The sequence below is a fragment of the Notothenia rossii genome (genome assembly GCF_949606895.1).
Source record: "Notothenia rossii genome assembly, chromosome: 11".
Classification (NCBI taxonomy): Eukaryota; Metazoa; Chordata; class Actinopteri; order Perciformes; family Nototheniidae; genus Notothenia; species Notothenia rossii.
Window position 1 is genome coordinate 38605289 of NC_136910.1, and position 24297 is coordinate 38629585.

A 24297-nucleotide genomic window follows, 5' to 3' on the forward strand; every position below is an offset into this window, starting at 1 on the left:
ATAGAGTGCAGGGCGATGGGGGAGGGTCCAGGGGGCAGATGCACCTTACTGTAGGGGTGATAGCGAGCTAATCCCATGCTGTGGGGCGCCCTGAGGGAAAGGGAGCTGGGCATGGAGCCGGGACTGCTCTGGTGGGGGAGGTGGAGGTGGCAGTTAGCGGGTCCAGAGGAGGAAACAGAGAGCAGCTTACTGTCCATCCCCATGGGCAGGGTAGTGTGTGTGCGGAGGTGAGCCAGGAGCTCGTCGGACGAGGAGAAGCGTTTGTCGCACGGCCCCCCGGCGGAGACCCAGTTACAGGCGTGGGGCTGGGGGTCATTTGGGAGCATGAAGCCATACGCATAGAGGGGATGTGAGAGGGAGGAAGACACGCTGGACGACATGGAGCCTTGGTGGAGGGAGTGCAGCGGGTGGGAGGGGTATACCAAGGGGTAGTTTGATTTGAGACTGGAGGAAGGGTCATGGACGCAGGAGTTGCAGTTGCTTCCACCAAGATGGGATACACTGGGATAGCTTAGACAGTAGGGGTCCCTGCATAAACTCTGCATGAAAGAGGGAGGGGAGGCCCCTGTGAGAGGGCTGGAGCCTGGGTGCTTTCCCATGCCGAGGCCCGACTTTGTTGGGTCCATCCCATGAACAAACTGGGATGGGTAGCCAGCGTAAGCCCCCACTACAGATCCATGGTAGCCCATATTAGAGGAAGGCAGGGGGAAGAGCGGCTGGCTTGTCTTATAAGGAGAAATGGGTGTAATGCGTCCAGGGCCGAGGTTAGGGTGGGCAGACTCCGCTTTACCCCCCTCATGGTGGGAACCTCCATCAGAGCTGCTGTTGCTGCAGTTCGTGCTGGCTCGAACCTGGCTGGAGTTTGCATCCTGAGGACTGTCTGGGTTGGTCTTGTCGCCGTCTTTTTTGGGATTATTGCTGCTGCTCGTGCTGGTGGGACTGCCCTGCTCATGGGCAGTGTCTCCACTAGGAGTCCGGGACTGAGCACCAGGAGACTGGCTCAGTTTGGTGGGCTGCTGGGAGTGTCCTGGTGGGGTGCTGCTGCTGGCTCTAGAGCTGGGTGAAGCAGCATGGGGTGGGTACGACTGCTGGCCATTTGTTGAGTTTCCATTAGCGGTGACGTTATTACTGGGTACCCTAAACCCCACTTTATCGCTGCTGCTGCTGGAGCTGCTGCTGGTGACTCCCTCCCTGTGAGAGTCTCCACTGCCTTTGTTGTAGGGCTTGAAGCTACACTTGTCCTCCAGAGAGGGGCGGTGCTCCCTGTGCTTATGGCTGGAGCCGGATGAGCGACTGCTGGGCTCCTTGTCCCCCTGGCTGCTGGAGGAGCTCAGTTTGGAGGAAGACGGAGGGTCCGGTTTACCAATCTGAGAGCAAGTCTGTGCCAGCAGGGCCAGTGGGCTCTTCTTGGCATCCAGCTACAAAAAAAACACAGATTCTGATTAGCTCTGTGCATTTTTGTTCTTACTGAATTATGCCCAGAGACAATTAGGTTTCTATGCAAAGGGAAGAGAGCAACAACAAGTCCTCTGTTTGTAGGCGAGTTAACTGTTGACATTTACATAACTTGAAGTGAGGCTGCAACAATTGATCACCTAAATTAGCGAATACAAAAAAATCCCCATAGGATTGCCAATAACTATTAGTGTATTGGGTAAGAAATGATCGCAAGCTGTTTTCATAATGGATACAATGATTTTCTAAGCAAATATATATACAAAAACACTTCTTGAATAAAGGATATTCTTTGTTATCTGTGAGATTTTGTTCAACAAAAAAATACTTTCTTTGACAACATATTTGCCTCAGGGCAGTTATGGGTGTCATATGGTCTTTTCATACACTAAACGAATAATCATAAAGAAAATAATCGTTATTCCAGCCTTACATTGTTTTTTTTAACAGTCTAAACTACACAAAAATCATATTTATCAATAATATTTGAAAAACAAGAAGAAACCTTAACATTAAAGAATCTAAAACCAGATGAATAATGTCCTGATTAACAAAAAGTGTCTTATTATTCAATATTCAGTTAATCGACTTATCTCTGCAGCTCTAATTAAAAGATAAAACTAAGTTGCGATTACTTTTATTATCTCTTAACCTATGTAAGATTTAACACACTTAGGCATGGAAATATGATAAGCGTCAGCATTTGTGTTTCTTTAGAATTATTTAAGCGAGGCATTTACATGTTATAATTACAGTGATTCCGAATGAAAGTTCAATACATTTCCACCTTTTCATATGATAGTGTTTTTAAAAGACAAATAAATACCTCAATGCTCACGGGTGCGGGGGTCAGAGGCTGTAAATATTCCGGGTGTAGCAAGTGTCCGGTGTGCGCACTCAACATCTTGAGGACTCGGATGGGGAGCCGCTTTGCCTGCCGGAGAGGGTCCAGAGGGGCCAGCAGAGAGCCCGCAGCGCCGGGGAGAGACTTCGGACTGTCGCGGGTATCACGGAGCTCGAAAAGCTTACTTACTGATCCTGGAGGCAGATATTTCATTGGTAAGAGCCGAGGGCGCTGCTGCTTGAGTCGGATGAGCGTTACTTTTCACTTTTTTTTTTTTTACAGGTTATTAATCCATTCAGTCACGTCCCATAATAAAAAAACCACAGCTGGACGTCCTTAATGTCCCGAAGGACGGTGAAACCTCTCAGTTCGTTTGAAGCATCCTCCGACTCGATTACTTTACTCCAAATTCAAAGCAAAAAACAAAAAAGAAGTCCACTGTGGTAATTGCAGTACGCAGAATGTACACTGTCGCTTCTCTAAATGCATTAAAAACCAGAGTTTAGGTTTTATATTCCAGAGTTTGAGAGGAAACGTCCCAATGCGTGTTTTCGGTCCGGATGTCAGCAGCGCACTGATCTCAACCCGCAGGACTTCAAAGTGTCCGCTGGGTGGCTGCATCACAGGGGGCGGGACCACCGCGTGCTCAGAGAGAAAGTCCCTCTGATCCAGTGCATGGTGGAGGGAGAAAGGTAAAAGTAGAAATAGAACAGTATAACGACACTCTGTTACAACTATAAGTCCCAAATTCAAAAGGTTACTTAAAGAAAAGTAGTTCCTTTCTATAATCATGAACATTTGCACAAACTGTAGTTACATATTGTAGCCTACTTACACTACCTCACGGGATAGTGTACTTTTAATAAAAAGCTTCTGTTTCTGTCCCTTTAGTAGATTGGTCTATTAGAGAGAATTCAAATGTATTCTCTATATTTTATCAGTTTTTTTCTATTTGTTCTATGTAATTTATTTCTTGTACAATGACTGTCAACTGTTATGACAAAACAATTTCTCTGCTTGGGAGAAAGTATTTATCTATCTATCTATCTATCTATCTATTTATCCCTCCATCCATCCATCTAGATACATGTGTGTAAAGTATCAAAAGTACTCATGCAAAACTGCTCCTTTCACATTGCTACCAATTATAATGTTTAGAGTTCTACAGAATCATACCATCTGGCTGTTGAATAAGTAATAGTAACTATACAAATTGTAGTCGATTCAAAAGAAACGTCGTACATTCAAAGTTTAAAACACCTATGGAGTCAAAGTATAACATACAATTAAAGAGATGAGATATTCAAGTAAAGTACCTCAACAAGTACAACATTTGAGTAAATGTATTTGGTGACGTTTCACCATTGTATTTACTTTAGCCTTAGTAAGAGTTTGCATTTTGAGAAATACAGTATAAAATGTCAGTCTCAACTAAGTGTGGTTTATCTTCCACTCATAAAGAATGGGTCATCATTTTAGCATTACATGTCTTTGTACTTTATTTCCATCATGAATAATCTGTCATCCTGCTCTCAGTATGGTCGAGCAAGGAGACGCTTGTTTATCTCATACAACCATCAATTGTCCCTGAAAGGTTTACCCATTTAATTACATTTCATCCAAAGACCAGAGCGGGCAAAATAATCATCACCCGTCTTTTGTGTATTTATAAACTGGACAATTAAATGGTTTGAAATTCTGGAAAGATATATCTGTAACCGAGGGTTGTCCTAGATTTTGTGGTTGATCAGATGCACACACAAAAAAGGATAACAATTGATGGACCTTTGCACATCATTTTGTCAACCATGACTAAGAGACAAGATCTGATCTCACACAAGTTTTCAGACCAAACTATGAGCGTTAAATCATGAGGTTCAACCCCAGAGTATCTCAAAATATTTGATAGATGACTCTAAATCTAAACTCAGAGGTTCCTAAATGGAAAACTAAACTTTGCTGAACATGCAGATGGTATAATTTCCAGCTCATGAAACATAGATCTAAGAGGGCACTAGGAAGTGGTGAATAAACCCCATATTAAAACTAAAAATGCACTTTTGTGAGAGCAATGGTGCAGAGAACAAAGTCAAAGTGGAAATAAGTCATATAGTCACATGAGTCATCTTGGTAGTCAACAAGAACATGAGTACAGGGCAAACACCACAAGGGTTTACCGGTTTAGATGTTGTGTGTCAAAGCAGAGAGCAATTTGCATCCAAGTGTGTCGTTCTTTTCAGAGTCATAACTAAGTCCATTCTGAACACAGAGACACGATTCACATACAGTACTTTTAGATTCAGTGGGATATACACTTCACAAAGATATCATTATCACCAATTTGATGCAACACGGATCAATAGATCCACTTTAAAATCCTAGGGAAAAATGTGTCTTAGATTTCAGAACTTTCCTCGATATCAGCACATTTTGGAGTTTTCTGCATTAATTGAATAATAGCTGTCTGACATAAATGGGTAGTTTGCAAGCAGGAAGTATTATTAGCTAATTTTGCATTTGTACAAATAAAGGCTGAACATAAATGTACTGTGTAGCCCACACTAGCTACATCCGAGGCAACATTTCTCACTAGGGCCTCAAGTGCCTAAATGATGGGAATTTTTGCTCCAAAACGTAGAGCACAATTATCTTCATGTATGCATATTTCAATGTACAGCTACAGTGTGACAAATGGAGTTAAGCAGCAGAACATTTGAAACAGATATCACAATTATGTTTGGCATACAGTAAATGATCCAAGCTATTACAACATAATATACATTTACTGTACAGCATTAAGTAGTGTAAGTCACATATCAAATGAAAAAAAGTGAGCGTGCGATGTCCTGTTCAGATGATGTCAAATCCAACGGGATGCCATAAATATACCTACACAGAATCACACTACACACCGACGCAATGATTACATTCAGGCACACTGTAGAATACAACCTCAATTTATATACTTAAAGAATGCCGTTTAATACTTTTTAATAGCCTTAATTTTCGCAAAATTGTTTGATCAGCTTTTAATACTTTTTAAGACCCCACGGACACCCTGGAAATGCTTAATCCATATTTGAACATACTGTATGTAGCTATGTTATTACATTTTAAGACACGTCATGCATTTTCTTTTTAGTTAAAAAGGTTCTGGTATGCTTTCATACTTGACAAGTGGAGTGATGGATAATTTGTCTTCTGCTGAGCATTACACAAAAAAAATCAATAAAGTATACAGAACAAGTCACTTGTCTTTTATTAATTTATGGCATTTATACCAGGGAAGAAAAATGTGAAAAAGACAGATCGCCTTTATATTAATGGTTCTATAAATCTGGAATGTTAATAACTTTATTGCATTACCGCCTGCTGACTGACTTTGCAATGAGCTAATTTTGTTAACCTAATTATACAATGAATTGGTTAAAGTACTTAAAAATTACGGCTGACAAGAACTATTAGCAGCAGCCCAGAAATAGTCCCAGTCTGAGGGCCTTTGATTCTCTGGATCCTTTGCCACCTCAATTGAGTGCGAAATCATTCCTAATCCCTCATAACCTGTGGGCAAACGGCTGCATAATGTGAATTAGCTCACGGATATTTGTTCATCTGCTGCGGGGTGTTCCTTAATCTTCAAAAGCAGTGGTTCACATGTAAATATAAGGAAAGGGTAATACTTATGTTAAACGACATGCCGTTTATTTAGAGAATTCCCCTTGTGCTATCCTTACAGGCCTCGTTAACGTTTTGAAGTCAGCACTCGGTTAGAAAAGAAAAAGGTTAAGGAACTGTCACCTTGACCTCATGCTCTAAACCGCAGAAACAGCCACTCTCAGCCATCCATCAATGTCCCATTTGTGATAAGAAGCAGAGTGGAGCACCATCTCATCAGGACACAAGGTCACAGGCCCGCTGCAGAGGAGAGCTCTGTGGCTTCAGTGGGAACAGAACCAGCAGGAGAGCTGCTTTGCCTTATTTACTGCTGGCACAGGACAGGAGGAGTTAGTATGCAGGCATGGATCTACAAGGGCACAAAACAACTTTAAAAAAAAACACATTTAAAGTAATAAAAAAAAATCTGTAAATGACAGCATTTACCAGTGCTTTACTTTCAGATGTGCAAAGTCACAGCATGTCTCCTTCGTTACAAGAAAGTGCAGATCTTGATGAGATAAGATATTTTCAAACCCTAAAGATGCAATGCAGAGTCAAATCCAGTGAGGTGATACAAATCTGTACGTCTGTCATTCAACACTATTTTTCCTGCAACTCTTACAATTGTCATTGTCTTTAAGTGTTAAATGAAGGTTAAATGATTTATTTCTGTTCTCTCTTATAGTCCTTTTACTAAGCAAGACATGGTTCCGAGTGTTATAAGTCACATCTTAAGATTGCATTTTGTAAAGTCATGCTTTTATAGCAAGGTTTAAACGTGTTGCACACATCAGATCAGCTGTTAGAACTCATATTACACAGCTCTTTCCTAAAGAGGTAAACAGGTGTGGATCTCTTTTGGGTTAAGGGAAATTATCTGAAGTAATGTCTATTGTTTAAGAGGAAATAAAAAAAGTCAAACACTGAGAAGAGGGCCACAATAAAAAATAGAGCTCTTTTCTTTAACTTCTCGTGACTTGCCTTGAAGTTGGTCATGAACAAGCATTTGCTCAGTGTCTGTGAGTAATTACTGTTTCCTGTTGTTGCCTAATTTGAGACCGGTTTCCTCTTGTTGCCTTATCTTAAAAAACATAATCAATGTGGCAACACATGAAAAAACAATGGAGCAAAGTTTGATACATGGACTAAAACCTTACAACCTTAAAAAGAGTCCTTTAGGACATTAAGAGTGTTTGTGCTGTGCTGAAATGCAAACAGTGATTGATAGTGTGTTCTTTTGTCTTTGAGGTGGCAAATAATCAGAGGTGGGTAGTAACTAAGATAAGATAAGAAGTACTTTATTGATCCCGATTTGGGAAATGTTTGCGTTGCAGCAGCATAAAAGACAACAAAACAAAACAAGACATTGCACAGTAGAAATTACATTTACTCAAGGACTGTACTTTGAGTATTTCCATTGTATGCTACTTTGTACTTCTACATCTATTTTCTTCCTTTAGTTACTTTACAGATGTGGATGAATGATGTAAAATATAATCAAGTGTTAAATCAGATTTTAGTTCCACCTGGAGTAAATCCACAAGCTACCCTGCAGTATACAGTCATTCAAACTAGCTGCACCTTTACCAGGTTTGAGAACACTTTAATGATCAATCAATATAAAACATATATCTATTATTCTGAAATGGACCAATCTGCGCAATGACTACTTTTGGTACTTTAAGTATATTCTGATGCCAATACTTTTCTACTTGAGTAGCATTTTGAATGCAGGACTTTTACTTGTAACAGAGTATTCCTACACTCTGGTTCTTCTACTTTTACTCAAGTACAAGATCTGAGTACTTCTCCCACCTCTGCATATAATACAAGGGTGGAAATTGATAGTTAGACATTTACAGAGCCATAAACAGCGCATGTGTCCTAACACTGTTTGTTCTTTTATTGAACAATGAGACTGGAAGCAGCTTCCAAAAAACTATTTTCTATTATAAGTATATTGACTTTCCTGCAATGACTTTCCATTATATCATGATGAACATGCAGTTTACAACAAAAACTGGCAGTTTGGCAAAAGTTGCATTAAAACAATATTTGAATCAGGATCTGTTTGATTTCACACTAAAGTAGAGAATAGCTACTTTTTTAGCTGACAACCTAAAATGATGTTGGCTGAACAGACAGCTGTAGCTAGCAGATTCTAGCAGCTTTACCTAATTAGGCTACCGTCTACAGCTGCTTACTTTAATGTTTCCAGCATATTTGATTCAGAATAAGGATACTATAAATGCATCCCAAATATTTACTGGAACGCTAAAAAACAACAACTGGAAAGCAGCAACAACAAAAAAGGTTTAACATTGTTTATGAAACACAAGTTAGACTTATTAAGCTCTAAATGGCACAGCATTATAACGTCAAATGAATTATGAACTTGGATTGAATGCGTCTGCCAAAAGTAAAGCTACAGTTTTAATTAATTTCTCTCCAAAATGTCATCAATTTATAATTTAATCCTATTAGACATTGGCCTAAAATTGTCATAATTAGCGTGTGAATTATTGAAGTATGGTCCAAAACTTTAATGAAGTCACAGTGACCTTGACCTTTGGCAAACAAAACTCAATCAGTCTATCCTTGAGTCCAAGTCGACGTTTTTGGAAACAATACTAGGTTACTAATGTAAAAAGTAACTTGTGCTTTCAGGACATCTTAATATTTACACCAAATTGAGAATAATAAGCAGACTGTGTAATATATTCTTTACAGATACAAGCAGATAGTAATGATCCTGTACGCATAAATCTTAAATCACTTCATATACTTGCTTATAGATACAGTAGAGTTTATAACAGAACATAAAAAGGCTGAGTTTGATGCCTAGAATTTGTTCAACGATTCAGTTTCTCCACCTGTCCAATCAACTTTCCCTGAAACATTCAGATCATTACCCATCCAGCACAAACACAAACACACACACCCGAACCGCACACTTTCACAGAAGCACAGATGCATTTTGCATGTCCTGTGGGTGGAACGATCGGGGGGGATCAGCCTGCCAGAGGACGCCAGCCTGCTATCAGATTGTACTGTGCTTTTCACTGAAATGTCTTCTGACATCAAAGATAGTTTTTCACACCCCTCTAGATTTGGCTTTTTGTAGAAGATCTTATTCCAAAAACTCAGAGCTGCCTGCTGGCTCCCGGGTAAAAAATAAACAGGCTTCTTGCATTTGACTGCTTAAAAAGGAGACATTTCCAAGATTTTGATGCCCATTTTTATTCAAATACATTTGATTATTCAGAGCAACACTCTACATTTAAAGGGTTGTGTCTTCTTTTATGTATTAGCCTATAAATACTCTGAATAACAATGAATGAGAAGGATTGTGTTTGTCTGGTCTAACACAAGCTTTACAAGTTAACATATCCGGCTAACAAGCTTATTAGCATTAACCTAGCATTACTACAGAGGCCAAGTACCATGACTAGCACTACAAACAGTAACATTACATCACATTAGAAAACGTGTAAAGTGCACTCAGTAAAATGCAGATCTTCAGCAGGCGTGTCTCCCTCTTTTCTCCCAAACAAAGAAGAGTTCAATCTCACTCTGGGCTTCCTTACAGTCAACATGAATGCATAAGACAAAAACAACAAGACGTTTATTCATCTTTTCTTGTCTCATAACTTTAGTGTATCGTAAAATATGGTTAATAAAATGATCCTCGGATAATTTGGTTCTAAATGAGGAATAAAAATGATATTGAATTCCCATTTTGAGCCACGATAAAGGTGAAATGTGGCCTGCAACAGACTAGGTTAGAGTCGATTTTGACTGAGCTTATTGCCAGAAATGCCTCTTTTGAAGAAGCTCTAACTGGGTGTTTAAGAAGAGTGAAGAATCTGTAGTCAATAAAGGTACAAAGCGGGCATCTAAATAGTTTTTTTTTTTTAATCGGAATGACAGCAACCACAAAAGTGTCATGGCCGAACAATTGATTTCCCCACAGGCGGAGAAAATAAAAAAGATTGTCCTTGGCTGGTACATACACTGTTCGGGGGCAAAATACTACTATAGATCAGAGTTTAGCAACGTTAGCATCTCTGTAAACGGACGCTGATGAATAGCTTATCATTCATTGAAAGGAACACTTCAGCAGAAAACTAAACAATTGTTGATACCTAGAAAGGAGAAGCCTGACATGTGGTGAACACTTTACGGAGTTATTTTGGAAGTGAAAGTGCAGTGTATCCCTGCAAACTGCATACGTGTCGTGCTACGATGAAAAGCTTGACAGGCATTTTGATTAAATTCCAAAAACAGTTTTTTACACACATCACTTCTCACTACTTTTACTTGTTTTCAGGGTGTGTGAGAGATGTAGTGGACCTTTGCCTGACTGCTGCAGGGAAATTGATTGTGACTGCGCGGCCCTGGAGGCGCTAAACAAACCTTCCCACTGCTCCCTGTGGCCTTCACTCCACACAGTAGCTCGGCAATCATTTACCATTGATTTCCCCTCGGTTTGAAACACTTGGACAGATGCAAAGCGGAGGCCAGGCTTATCACATTTGTCAGGGCTTATGCCATGGATTTATCTAAAGCTGATGTCCATCTTACTCACATGGTAAAGGAGAACCAAAAGGGGTTTCTGAAAGGGTTATAATAAACTAAACAATACCTACTTATTTGGATCATAAACCCATAACATGTTCTAATAGAGATGCCTGTCTAAAAAGAGTAAATTAAGGGATTAAGAATAGGTTTGAGGTTAAAGGTCAATGTAACCAAACAAAGTAAATAATGTTTCTATAATATGAATTGTAAATGTAATGTAATGTAATGAATTGTTTCCTTAGCCTAGATGCTCATTGAGATACCCCTAATGATTTTAATTTGAGGAAATTACCATTTTGTAAGTTGGAAAATGGTTATTGATCCAATGCAGTGCTGTTAAGCTTCAATTTTGCATATAATACAGATGTAAAATGGATACGTTTAGTAAACATGTTAGGAGGGAAATAAAAACTTAAAAGCAGACATTTAGTTTTAAGACAGTATTTAGGGGAACTACAATGCCTATAGGATGTTATCAACGTGTATCAAAGCATTTTCACAAGAGAAAACAATTGAACATGTGAGAAAATGAAAGAAGAAGCTCTTTAAAACTGCAACATGTAGCCTGTAAGTCTACTGTCTAATGTCAGACTGCAAAAGGAAACACATGATACATAAAGAATGCAACCAATGCAAGTATAAAAACAGAATATATCATTGCTGAGGTTTTTGCATTAATGTAAACATATGTGTACTACTATACATGGTGCACTCATCAACATGCTAATATGATCTTAACCTCTTTTCTCAGCACTGATAAAGGAGTACCAGCGATGTCAGACAGTCTGTTGAGTGTTAGATGTGTCCTTTTAGAGCCATTTTGTATTTGGTGCCAGTGTTGATAATGAGGAAGATGGCGACAAAGAAGTCGATTGCTCTCGAAATGGATCTCCATTAATCCTGAACCTGTCTATAAAATCAAAGCAGAAGCGGTTAGCCGTATCAGAGCAATGGAGCAGGAACTATGTCACGCATTGATTCCCCCTGTTCAATACGCTGCATTGATAGAAAGCCCTGTGGGTTATTTAAACAGAGCAACAGAGGGGAGGCAGTGAAGGCGACTCTCTTCCACTTTGATGGCTTTATTTACTCAACCCTCAGCACAACCCTCATTGGTAAATGTCAGGAATGAATCCACGCACCATTTAGAAACCAAAATGTGAACAACACCAAACATAGACTGTGTTCCTGCCTGCAAACAGCTGCATAATCACCGGTCAGCAGTAACCATTTCTACCCCCAAAAACACACCATTACACAAGGAGAAGATGCATTTCAGCGTTCGTCCCACATCTGTCATCGCTCAGCACACACCACACGCCTCCTTGCGCTCCCTCAAGACATGCCAGCAGAGCATACAAAGTCTGTCATAACACTTGACTCGTGGTTTAACAGACTATGGCAACACTGGAAGGTGGTAAATGAGATTGCTTTCTTTATTTGTATTTCTGTCTTTGCAGATAAATCAGCCCAAGAGCAACACATTTGGCACTGAATAAAACTGCCCTGAAGTAAATGTGTGTTTTCTGAAGGGATAACCACTTTCATTTCTAATTCTGTCAGAAATAGGATATGTCCCTCAGGCCAAAGGTGTCCCGGTCCAATCCTGTGTGCAGTCGTGACAGTTGAAGGAAGCTGAGAGGGATGAGGCAGCCATTTTGTGCCTGTCAGTCACACAAGGGGAAGGAAAAAGGGCTGTTGTCAAACCACTTGTCAGCCTTTGATGTTACAAAGGACGGAAGAGCTCAATTAAAAGGCCATTATTGTGAAAGTAAATCAACGGCCATCAGCCGTGTCACTTCAAACAAACGATCCTCACCCGGCTGCACCAGCCTCATTTATATAATGCATGAAAGTCCACTGCAGAGATCAAGATAACGGATGCCGTTTCTGCTCAGCTGCATTGTTTAAAAGAGTTGGAGGAGATGAGGAATTATTTCAAATTAAAGCAGTATTTTCTCTTCTTGTTGCGTACGGTGATTATTTACTGTATGTTTTACGGCTATTTCTGAAGATCACCTTGTGTCTAATGCTCAAAAAGTCATGAATTATTCTGTTGATCACCCAACATGCCTCTCCTTTAGTTTGTGATGACAAAGTGCTCTATTTAGGAAGTTAGATTGAAATGTCTGGGGTCTAATTTATCGCTCCAGGATGAATACATGAATGTGAAGTAGCGCCATATTTCACACACACCGCCCTCCAACTCCCGCCCTCCAACGGAATATTATTACCGCTGCCCCAGAAAGTTGCAGAGGGAACCGTTTTTCACCTGAACAAGCATTACGGTGTCATGTTGAACATTATTCACCGTGTGCAGAGTGGTCTGACACGCCGTGAAATATTTCCTGCGCTGACCTCAGATTTCTGCTGAAGTAGGACAGTTTCCCCTCCAGCTCCAAATGAACAACGAACTTTAGGCGGTGAGATAATGACATGATTTTCCACAGAATCATAAATACAGATTTACTTCTTATATCCTTAAAGCATGGATTACTCTTTTTCCACTGGTCACCTCCTGCTATTTTACTCCCACTTGCTCTCTGTAACTCATATCTGTATAGGATGTTGACTCAGAGGCATTGATAACTGCTGCTCAGAGAAACATCTGGGAAAAAGATCACACTTTAATGCGTTTTTCAGCGAGTAAATAACATAAATAAATCTAATATTATCACCATTACATCAATTTAGCTTTTTTCTAAGCTATCCCCACTACACCACTCACTGCAATAGACCTATTTTTGCTTTTTTTAAGGAAGGAAAATTGATCTTTAGGGAGGGATAAAAGGTCAACTGTTTATGCAATATAAAAGTAATATATGTCAAGTGAAAGCTGGGAAGCTGAAGATTGATCTATAATAAATATTGTCTTTTGGTGGGGCGCCTATTTTAATGTTAAGAGTGGCCATCTCAATACTCAATTTTATATTGCAAGTTTTGGGGTTAATAACTTTGTTACATAGATTTGGTGCAAGATTTATACATTTTAACCACCCAATAATTGATCAAAACGACACCACAATACCACAATAATATGAAAACCAGAGAAAAAAATATGCTGTGATTTGATTTCCAAAAACGTTCATTATTTTTGCAAGAAATTATTGTTCTCATTTGGATGGTGAGCATTTCTGTTCTGGAAATTGCTCCAAAATATATTATGAATTATGAGCTTTATTTCTTCTAACAGACAATCTAGCATGACATGGTACCAATAAACAACTACGTTTTTAATGTATCTTCACTCTCTTACATTTAAACTAAGCCTGCTAAGGCCTCCAACATAGTTATAGTAGAGTTAGCCGAGGACGCAGATACACTAGCTGGGTAAAAGTGGTTAATCAGCAATACACCTTTGATACTGGCTTCAATGTAACACAAAGCTGAATTAGACTATTTAAAATATGTAACTATACAAGCATAAGGTGTTACCATCTCTGGAATACATGAGCACTCCTGAATCAGAATAATGTTATAGGTTATTTAGGTAAGGGATAATGTGCAGCGAGGTGGTCATTATGGGGGAGAGAACACCCGACAGGCAGATCAGGATCCCGACAGTTTGCTTTTCAGCCAAACTGTATACAGTTAAATCGAACGGACTTCTTTGTGCAGATGTGAGCGTCCTTAACAACGGTCAATAAGTGCTTGACAGCGGTCTGTCTGTTCTGGATTAACAACGTGTCACGTGTTCTGAATTGACCAATCATAATCGAGTATTCAACTAAGCCATTTAATAAGTCATTTATATTAAATGACTGCATCAATAGACATGCCACGTTAGCATACGGCTATATGCAATCCCCTGCTTGGCCATTGAGCATGACTAGCTTTACATGACACTATTTTGTGAAGTTAGGCAAATCCACCGTGTGGAAGCCATGTGTGTTTTTAAGACTCTTTAATGGGGTTCTAATTTTAAAACTAGTCAGCCTGAGATGCAATAGCCCTAGCCTTAAAGCTAGCCACAACTTACAAAACTCCTAGCTCCATATTAGCAGGAAAAAAAATCAAAGGTTGCTTCCTAGAAATGAGAAGCCTGCCACATGTGGTAAAAACACTTAAACTAAGGTGTTATTTTGTGGGTAATAGTGCAAGTTTTCACCTGTCTTCCTGCCAAATGGTGCTGTAAATTACCAACAGTGTGGCCACATCCAGACTCAGTTTTCAGTGTCTCATGTATCCATGTGCATTTGTGTATACATGTGTGTAGTGTCGGTGAGAGGTTACCGCAGATTGTCACGAGAATAACAAAACTAAAAGCACTTTCCTCCGCTGTCATTCATGATAAATGGGTTTCAGGATAAGACTCGGCATATTTTATATCACCTGTAAGGTATACACACTGCTGAGACCATAACTCTACTTCTTGTAAGAAAGTATGGCATTGTATATTTCCCCACTCGACACATTTACAAGCCCTCCCTGTTGTATAAACTCAGTGATTGGTATTTCAAAGCAACATGTCAGGCCGAGCACTGAGCACTGCCAGCTGCCTCGGCTACCTCAGCAAACAGTGGGAGGCATTTCCAGAAAGAGAGAAAGTAAGACAGAGAGAGTTATTGCCTTTGCAAAGTCGAGTGCCCATTAAAAAACTCTCTCTTGTGAGTGTACATTTATAGTGTTTGTGCTTGCTGCTTTTAAAATCAAAACCGATGCCTGGCCAGGGCGGTTCATTCCTCGTAATCCAGTTGGGAAAGATTTCTGCGTTATTACAGGAAAGCCCTGAACGTCGGAAAACAGTGGCTCAACTGGCCAAAACTATAACATTGTCCCAGATAAAGGGCCTTTTTCTGTATCAACATGGACAGATGAGATTAATCAAGTCAGAACTGAGGCTGAGAGTGGGTTTTTGACCTCATATCTCCAACTTCTTTCTTCTTTATGTTCATCTTTCACTGGACGACTTGTCACAGTCTGTTAAAGTCTATCTGGACACTTGCATATCTTTTTATTAAAGCCAAGGAGAAGTATTGTTTTATAAATCTTTAGAGTATTTCATAGTTCAAGGCTATTCGCAGATTAACATGCTCAATAACATTATAAAGACAACATGGAGGCAAGACAGGAAAGTTCTATCAATGAGTCCAACCGTAATACGTCTTATATGTTCATTATGGAGGCCAATATCCACCCGGGAAAATAAGTAAACAGTTGATGCGTGCTAAAAATATAAAACCCTCATGGTTAAAGTCAGAATTATGCAAAAGGAAGTTAAAATGTTGACATCATTAGCTAGTCAAAGAATGGATTACATCCACAATTTGCTTCTTTTTTTTTTTTTTTAAACACATTTTAAAGTTAGACTCCAGATAAATGAACAGAAACTTTTTCACCATTATTATTCTTTTATCATTTTTTCTTTTTTGTATTTCTTGCTTTCTTTTCTTGGCAGTAATGGTCTTCTACAGTTAGATGCTAACTCTACTCTGACCACTCACTACAGTATGACACAAACTTTGATTATTCATTATCTTTCTTTTCTTTTTTATTATAGTTTTTGTCATGTAGTAAAACAGAGCAGGAGGGGGGTCCAGACATTACCGTCAGCTTAGAACAACATGTAAATGACTACAATCACCAAATGAAGTTTTTAAATTAGGCTGCCACCCAGAGCACACAGAGGAATATTATTTTGACACTTCGTCACCCTCGGGGGAGAAAACGGACCCTTTTTGATGTGTGATCCGCCAAGGCTTGCATCGGCTGGCAGATTTTATCAGCAAACAAGACAGGCAAGCAGAGAGAGCGCAGACTAAATAAAAGGGGGGTGCATGATACAAATGTCAAGGATTATCTTCACTTTGCGGAGCGCTGTGATGTCGAATCAAAATGGATTTGGTGGAAATGATTTGGCAGGAAGAAAAGCGATGATGGGAGGAGGGGGAGGCGGGATACAACAAGAGAGCGCTGTATTATGTGTGTGTGTGTCCTATTTGACTATTCAAACTGTTCCACATTTTTTTCTGTCCTGACAATAATTTTATTACGGAAATTGAAACATTAAGCTGTCAACATGAAGGAGAAATAAATGCTCCCACTTGTTTCATGTGTATAATTGAGGGAAAAAGAGGCTTTTATAAAACACGTTGGAAACTAAATGTTGACCTCAAATTCTGTAACTACCAACCATGTATCCCTGGTTTGACCTTTAATCTTGTGAATCGAAACCCTGCCAGATTAATGAGCTGTGGATGAAATGAAAGCCATTTCTGTGTTTGTCCCGCGCCGCATACAGAGGCACCGATTGTTCCAGACTGTTCCATCCATGGTTCTAGCCTTTTTATATATTTCCCTACCAGCGCCAGTGTCCTACGGCAGCCATCTTTCCGACAGAGTGACAAATGAGGGACGGGTGTTGCCACTGGCACCATCAGCCCGTGTGGAGAGAACACAGAGTAACAGGGAGCAGCACTGGTGCTTACTGGAAAGCCCTCATCGTTCCTTGGCAACTGGTTTTAGGAAATGCCTCATAATACTGCTTTGTTTGTATTTTGAGGTGTATACGGAAGCCCATTTCTGTCAGTAAAGAGAAAAATAATAGGAGAAAAAGTTGAGTTGAGTGAGGTTAGAGAGATGCTACTAAATTAAATGTAACTAATTTAGTAAAAACTAAGACACTAAATCTAAATGATGAGTTACTAAATTGAAATTATGACATTTAAGGGATTGAAAGTCACCCAGGTAAAAGAGGTAAAAGTCAAAATGATGATATAGAAAGTCAAACTGATAACAAACTAAGACAAAAGTTTAAATTGTAAATTTAAATCTTTATATTCTCTATCTCTTAATATCTCTTAACTTTTATTTATTGAGTTATTATTTTGACTTAAGATCTCTTTATTGTGATTTATTATGTTATGGTTTTGACATACAATGTCAAAAACCTGACTTTTTGTCTAGGTCTATATTATATTGTCTATAATCTGGATTTAACATGTCATAACTTTCATTTACCATGTATAGTACAAATACGATTATCCACATTACTTATTTTAATATTTTTAAGGCAAGAAATAAACTCTTTGGAACTGTATAACCTGTTAAGCCCTGAGCCTGTTTTTTTAGTGTGTGCACGTGCGAAGTGCGCCCCCGCCAATGTGTCTGCCAGCACAAGAAAGGCTCTTGAGGCCTAGTACCAGGGCCGGTTCTAGCCAATTTGCTGCCCTAAGCGAGATTTTAGGCGAGAAAACGTTTGAGACCCTCTGAGATAACTGACTAAAATGAACTTTCTAAATACTCAGAGAGTCCTTCACCTCACTGAGCCTCTCAGTCTGACAGGAGAGCTCTCCTCCACCCTGGTTGTAGAAACATCTTCTTCTTATATCCGTTAGCGCAGCTAGCACCAGATTCTAATAACAACAGCGCCGATACCGGTGCGCCCTCTCTCGCTCTCCCACGCTCGCACTTTGGCTGTGAGCTGCAGGCGCCTGATAAGCCAACATCCCCCACTTTCATCCATTGCAGCGCCCATCGTACAGGGCAAATGAAAAGTGTAACCGAGGTGAAAAGGGTGTTACATGTACTTAATTCTGAATGTTGTTACATCTAGGCCGAAAATTAGGATGAGCGCCAACGGTAAAAAAAATGTTCCCCTGCCAGAGCTACCAGCACAGCGCCCCCCAGATCTGCCGCCTATGCCAAAAAATCGGCCCTCCCTAGTACATACAGTGGCAATGTCTCAAGATTTAGCAAAAATACACCTTTATTGAACATATAAAAACACAAATACTACAAATCCACATAACAAACAATCAAAAATGAAAAAGGGTCGCCACTTATTATTATTTTAATAAATAACCAGTGTTTCCACTGCGCCGCCGCTATTTGTATATAGGGGAAACACTGGAGTAACATTTTACTTAAATAAACTAAACTCCCAGGTACTGTATACACCCATGGCATGTATTTATTTTATATAAGAAACAAATTGAAACTTATTGAAATGTTTTTATTTTCTGTGAATCTGTGTGAGACGCTGCCAGTAAAAGTGTAAAGCGCTGACAGGATTGTGTAATTATTGTATTGCCATTGCTGCATGTGTGTGTGTATGTTTATGTGTGTGTGTGTTGCCTAAGGACTGTCATTTTGCTGTCACCCTGCCACTTAACATTGAACGCTTCTTCCCCCCCATCCTCCCTCTATCTGTCCATCATGTTGTCTCAAAGTCTAACAGGGAGGATTAGAGCTGCACATATAAGCGTGTGTGTGCGACTCACCCATGACCCACATTTTTTCAGCAGAGGGCCTGAGGCGGATGGGAGGGTTTCAGGTAATGTGTGCCAGCGTGTGTGTCAGTGTGTCACTCAAACCTTATCATCCACGCTCGGCTGAATCCAGACTGCCTGTGGATTATCGCTGTCATCACCTGAGAGGAATGCAGCGCAGTCTGTCATGTTCGCCGTTTTGATCTTTGAAGTGCGACAGGGACACAAACACACAGCATCAGCAGAGCCGGACTGCTGGTTAAAGACTCCATTTTGGATTTAACGAGGGAAAGAATGAGTTTGTTTCTTATGTTTTCTTCCCAGTTCGTGAGCTGACTCCTGATTAACTACACTCTAATACAAGTAAAATTCCAGCGTTGAAAAACCGTAGTTAGGTAAAAGTACAGTATAAAATCTACTTAAAGGGGCCCTATATACTCATTTCCAGGTTCATAATAGTATTTAGTGTCTCTACTGTGACATGTCTCCAGGCTTTATGTTCAAAAAGCTCTTTATTTTTCTCATTGAGACAAACTCCCTCTGGAGGGAACTTTGGGAATGTAGCCTTTGTGACCATCTACATGCACTTAAACCTTTATAACACACTACAGGAAAAAGAGAAAACCCTAAAAAGCATAAAACGGGCCCTTTAAGCATCGAACGTCAAAGTGAATGATGCCTTTTGTTTTCAGGTTTGTGACACTGCAGGTTTCAGATGATCCAATAGGGTTTTAAAATATTGTGGAGGAAGAACATTTTTGCAACTAATAATACAAATAACTTTATAAGTTTATCACAAACATTCCAAAAATCACTGATCTTTGAGGTCCAAGGTTCACTGGATGGAAAAGGAGGGGAACATTTTAACTCAAGCTTTAAGGTGATTAAAAAGAAAGATATCTGCTTCTGAAATGTATTCAAGTGCAAGTTGATAAGTGCATGAAGAAAATATTCAAGTAAAGCACAAGTACCTTGAATTGGTACTAAAGCACAGTACTTGAGTAAATGTACTTCCACCTCTGTCCTCTTGCGTCACTCATCCTGAAGCAAGACCAAGGCTTGAAGTGAGCCCTGACCAAAGATGACACACAAGGGAACAGCAGGAGGTGAAGAAATGAAGAACAATAAACCTGTTGACACAGACAGAGTGGAGGTATGGCTCATAACTGGAAAGCCCATTTTGAATAACACCTTTGAAGTGGAGAGAAGAAGACGAGTGAAATGGAGTCACACCTTTCACTCACAGGGTGAAATGAAGCGCAGACGTTCATGCTGTTTACACTCATCGGAGAGACATCTGGAAATTACGTCTCCCCGCTCTCTTTGGTCTTTTTGACAAGAAAACATTGTACGTGTCTCTGGAGATCATCGGTGGGGCTGACACCAAATATTTACCCCCAAATCTCTCAGGTCTCTCAGCTGTGTTGCTTGCAAAGAGGCGAGATTAAAGAGGAGGTGACGACAGAGAAGACTCTGTGTTTGTACGATAGTTTAGATAGCAGAGGAGGACACAAATGGTGGTGAGGGAGGAGGAAGCACACATATCTGAAATGTAAATCTTATTTAACTGATTTCTTTTGGCCCTGAAGGGACACAAAATGGATGTATTCTCATCTTTAAAGTTTAATATAGCACATGTGTTAGGGAAAAGTTGCTTATTTGCACATGAAGGAGTGAGGGAGTAACATGTTACCTCATTTGGAGTAGAGTATTTGTCTCTACCAACTCCAAAGGGAAAATCTGTCCCTTCAGCTGTTGAATGCTCTACTATGTTCACCAGCTATAGTCTCAAAAGCCCCAATCTCACTGAACCCCCCCCCCCCCCCCCCCCAATAAAACCCTACTAAGATGTTCTCTTTTCACAAAACAGTTACAATCGTTCCTGGGACAGATTACTCTGCACAGCCGGGTAGACACAAGCTCTTGACCCATTTTCTAGTGAAATGCTATGTGATGCACTTTGAAGTGGATATGGGATAAATGAGAAAAATAGGGATTTGAAAAACTATTGTAATTCAATACTGAACAAAACATACAGTAGACTTGCTCTACTCGAGGCCCCCAGACTACATTTACAGAAACAGTGATTTGAACTTGCTGATAAATATCAAATCAAACTCATGACACAAAATAAAACTCATCAAACCTGTGTTTTTGCTGTTAAAACAACCCCCAACTCTGATTAGAGAGTTTAACAGAGTGATTGAGTGAGTAAGTTGGCATTTTTACTGTTTTCTAACCTTACTTTTGATTTTTGTCTCCTAGCAAGGGGAAAGAGTCCATCCTCTCTGAGCATGTTTGAAATGTTTGAAACCCTGCATAAATATAACTTTCTCTTAACTTTAGTTGCTGTTTGGTGATGAGGGATTTTACTGTTTTTCCCTCTCAAAGATCTGCCAGCTACAGCCGAAAACAGCGCTATGGGCGTGTTCAGAGTCAACCAAAACAGTAAGGTAGGGGGCGTACAGCTAAACAATTACCTTCCTAATTCCTGTGCTCTCTCTATTTTGACCGTGTCCCCGTCCTGCTGCCCTGCTGTCCAGGCAGCACTTCAATAAACAAAGCCCGGAGAGCAGAGAGCTGTTGAATGGGTGCATCCTGCTGGCAGGATCAGAGCAGACTGTTTATGGAGGGGCTTGTCAGCTGTTACCACTGGGATGTTGCAGCATGTGGAAACAGTGGGAAGAATGGGCCTTTGATGCCCCCCCCCCCCCCCCCTCGCTTCTCCCTCTCCACTACTCTGTTTTCTCTTTGAAGCCGCTCTGTGAAGTGTTGTTCAGCGACAGGAGGCCGAAGCATCACGCCCACAGGAGAGATGAACACACACAGTCCTAAACTAGACACACACATTCATAACACACCTGCTAAACGGCAGTGGAAATAAACATATACTAATGTGAAGTACAATTTTAAAGCCATTTTACTTGATTTGACTTCAGTGGATCCATTTAATTGTACTTTCTACTTCTTCCCTACTCTCTGGAGAGCAACCTTTACTTTTAGGAACATTTGCCTTAAAACTTGATCAGATGCCTACTGTACACTTCTACTCTACTACATTTACCATACTTTATGTATAGTATGTATGCTTGTACTATATGTGTCTGTGTATATATATATATATATATATATATATATATATATATATATATATATATTTAAAAGGGTAAATAGAAAGTAATGATTGCTATATGGATGGGTAAATGGATGGGAATTTGAAATTATTCTTTTCTGATTTGAGTTAGATTAGATGTTTTGCTGTTGCTCTCCCTGAGGTTTCTCCCATGTTCCCCTTTAAACTGTGGGGGTTTCTCTGGAAGTTTTTCCTTGTACGATGTGAGGGTCTAAGGACAGAGTGTCATATTGTCATACTGATATTCTGTACAAACTGTGAAGTCCACTGAGACAAATGTAACATTTGTGATATTGGGCTATATAAATAAACATTGATTGATTGATCGATTGATTGAAAAAGAAGAACAAATGTGTAAGGATACAAATTGTCTTGAGTATGTTAACTTTTGTATCGAAATAAAAATGAATAAAAGACTGAAATAAATGCTCATCTCCTTAGGAGCAAATACAGAAATATAAAAAATAATAATAAACAAAACTTTAGATTAAACTACCCTAAAGTACACAGTATAAAGTACTTAAAGGTGTGCCTTTTTGCAAATTACTTCCTTTTGTTTCTCCTATGAAGTTCAGTGTTTCTAAGCTGTCTGACTTGTTTATACTCCAATAGAGCATGGTGATAGAAGTCTGAAACACAGCTCACCTGTGATACAGTAATGCAGAGTATTAATCCCCATGATGAATGATAGGCGACAGGCTGAGCTGCAGCAGCCATTAGACAAAGTGCAGAGCAATCACAGTCCTCACATGACATTAAGTGCTTCAGACACAATGTGACGGCTGTCTGACGGACTGCTCCCCATGAACCTCCATTATCTGCTCACAGCACGGTCAGATCGTGGACGCTTTCAATGCCAAGTATTAGGGAAATGTCAAGAAGGACAATTATGTTGTAAAAACGCTGTAAAGGTAGGTGGGAAATGGAGGGTCAACACTGTTCTGTCAGCAGCTCTCGTGGTTTGATTTGAATATTAAAGTTGATGCCAACAGCTGGGGTCAAACACAGAGCAGCTCCACTTCCTGCCACATGTTCCACGTTTCCGTAAGTCTATAACTTCCACTCCTCTAATAAAATGTTTCATTGGGGTTTGAACGGAAAAACATTGAGGGTGTTTATAAATTCATCTCTTTGTGGCGCTATCGTTGCAGCAGAGTTCTTAAGATCATGGTGGAAAAGCTAAAATCCTATATTTGAAAAAAAAAAATGGTTTTGAGTAATAGAAAGGACCACTCATCATTGTAGCTCTAAAAACAATGCAATACGTATACATGAGCTTTTAGTGTTTTTTTGTTTTCAGACTGAGCTATGCTGGCTGTTTTCTAATATTTCCATTTCAGTTGTTATGCTAAGCTAAGCAGCTGTAACTTCATATTAACTATATAAACATTTGTTGTCACGATCTTCCCCTTTGACGCTCAGCATGAAACAAAATAGACTTATTTTGAAAGGTGGAATCGTCAATTTGTTGAATAAAAATCAAATCTAAAACAGACTTCAGCTGCTCATTCGGTAACCATGTGTTCAATCTGTAACTGTTTGTCATTAATCACACTCATCTGGATTTACATGCTAAGTTGATTTGACCGTATAAATAAAAGTTTCGGAGCTCATTACTTCAGATTCCAGTTTACAAATTCCCTCTTATAAATGATAATACTGTAAAGATGATTTGGTAACTGGTGTATTTCAGTGATGAACTTCAGGTTACCACGTCCAGTTTGAGGATGAACTTTTCACCCAGAGGAGAAGCTCAGCTGCAGCCGAGCAGCTGCCCCATCTGGAGAGGGAAACAAAGCCACTCATGGTTTGTGTTAGGGAAACCCGCCTGTGTGATATAACTTACATCCCAACATGTTTGACTCATGATCTTCCAAGGACACAAATCTAAACCAGTGACAGTTTTGACGATCATTGTCAGGATGGTTTTCTCTGCTGGAGATGTTGAGGATGCTTAGACTTTAAATATCTGCAGATATGACCAAAATCATCAACCTTACACGAGTAAAACTGAGAAATAGTAAGCTTCAGATCTCATTAAATCAGTGGTGGAAAGAACACGGTAATATTCCTTCCGTTTCACATTTATATGAGTGAGATATCTCTGTTTCACCATTTTAGTCCTGAGGTACTTCTACTTGAGTATTTTTATTTTTAGCTACGTTGTACTTCTACTTCTCTACACTCCCTATTTTTTACATGAATATAATCAACACATAACATATGCTGGTATAGCCAGCCAGAAGTAAAGTCAGTGAAACATTAGCTCCATCTTAGTGATGGACATATTAATGCATCAACTATCAGAACCCAATAATGTAATACTGAACATTTGCATGGTATGTACACTTACTTTTACTACTTACGCTAAGTATATTTCGATACCGAAACTTTTGTAGATTTAATTTTGGGTGCAA

General features: G+C 39.7%; 1 protein-coding gene across 5 annotated transcripts in view; it reads right to left on the minus strand.

Moving 5' to 3' along the window:
• The window catches only part of LOC307024499 (zinc finger protein 703-like), a 79071-nt gene that overhangs the window by 1470 nt on the left and 53304 nt on the right, over nt 1-24297 (minus strand). For 2 of the 5 annotated variants that reach the window (XM_079658683.1, XM_079658682.1), the window contains 3 exons: nt 6098-6281; nt 2282-2962; nt 1-1418 (listed from right to left, as the gene is read on the minus strand). The exon at nt 1-1418 is cut by the window's left edge and continues 1470 nt beyond it. In XM_079658683.1, coding sequence (XP_079514809.1) covers nt 1-1418; nt 2282-2512 — 1649 coding nt within the window. In that variant the 5' untranslated portion in view covers nt 2513-2962; nt 6098-6281. Of the gene's footprint in view, nt 1419-2281; nt 2963-6097; nt 6285-24297 lie in introns of all 5 variants that reach the window. The other 3 variants (XM_079658684.1, XM_079658680.1, XM_079658681.1) reach the window with 2 other exon arrangements.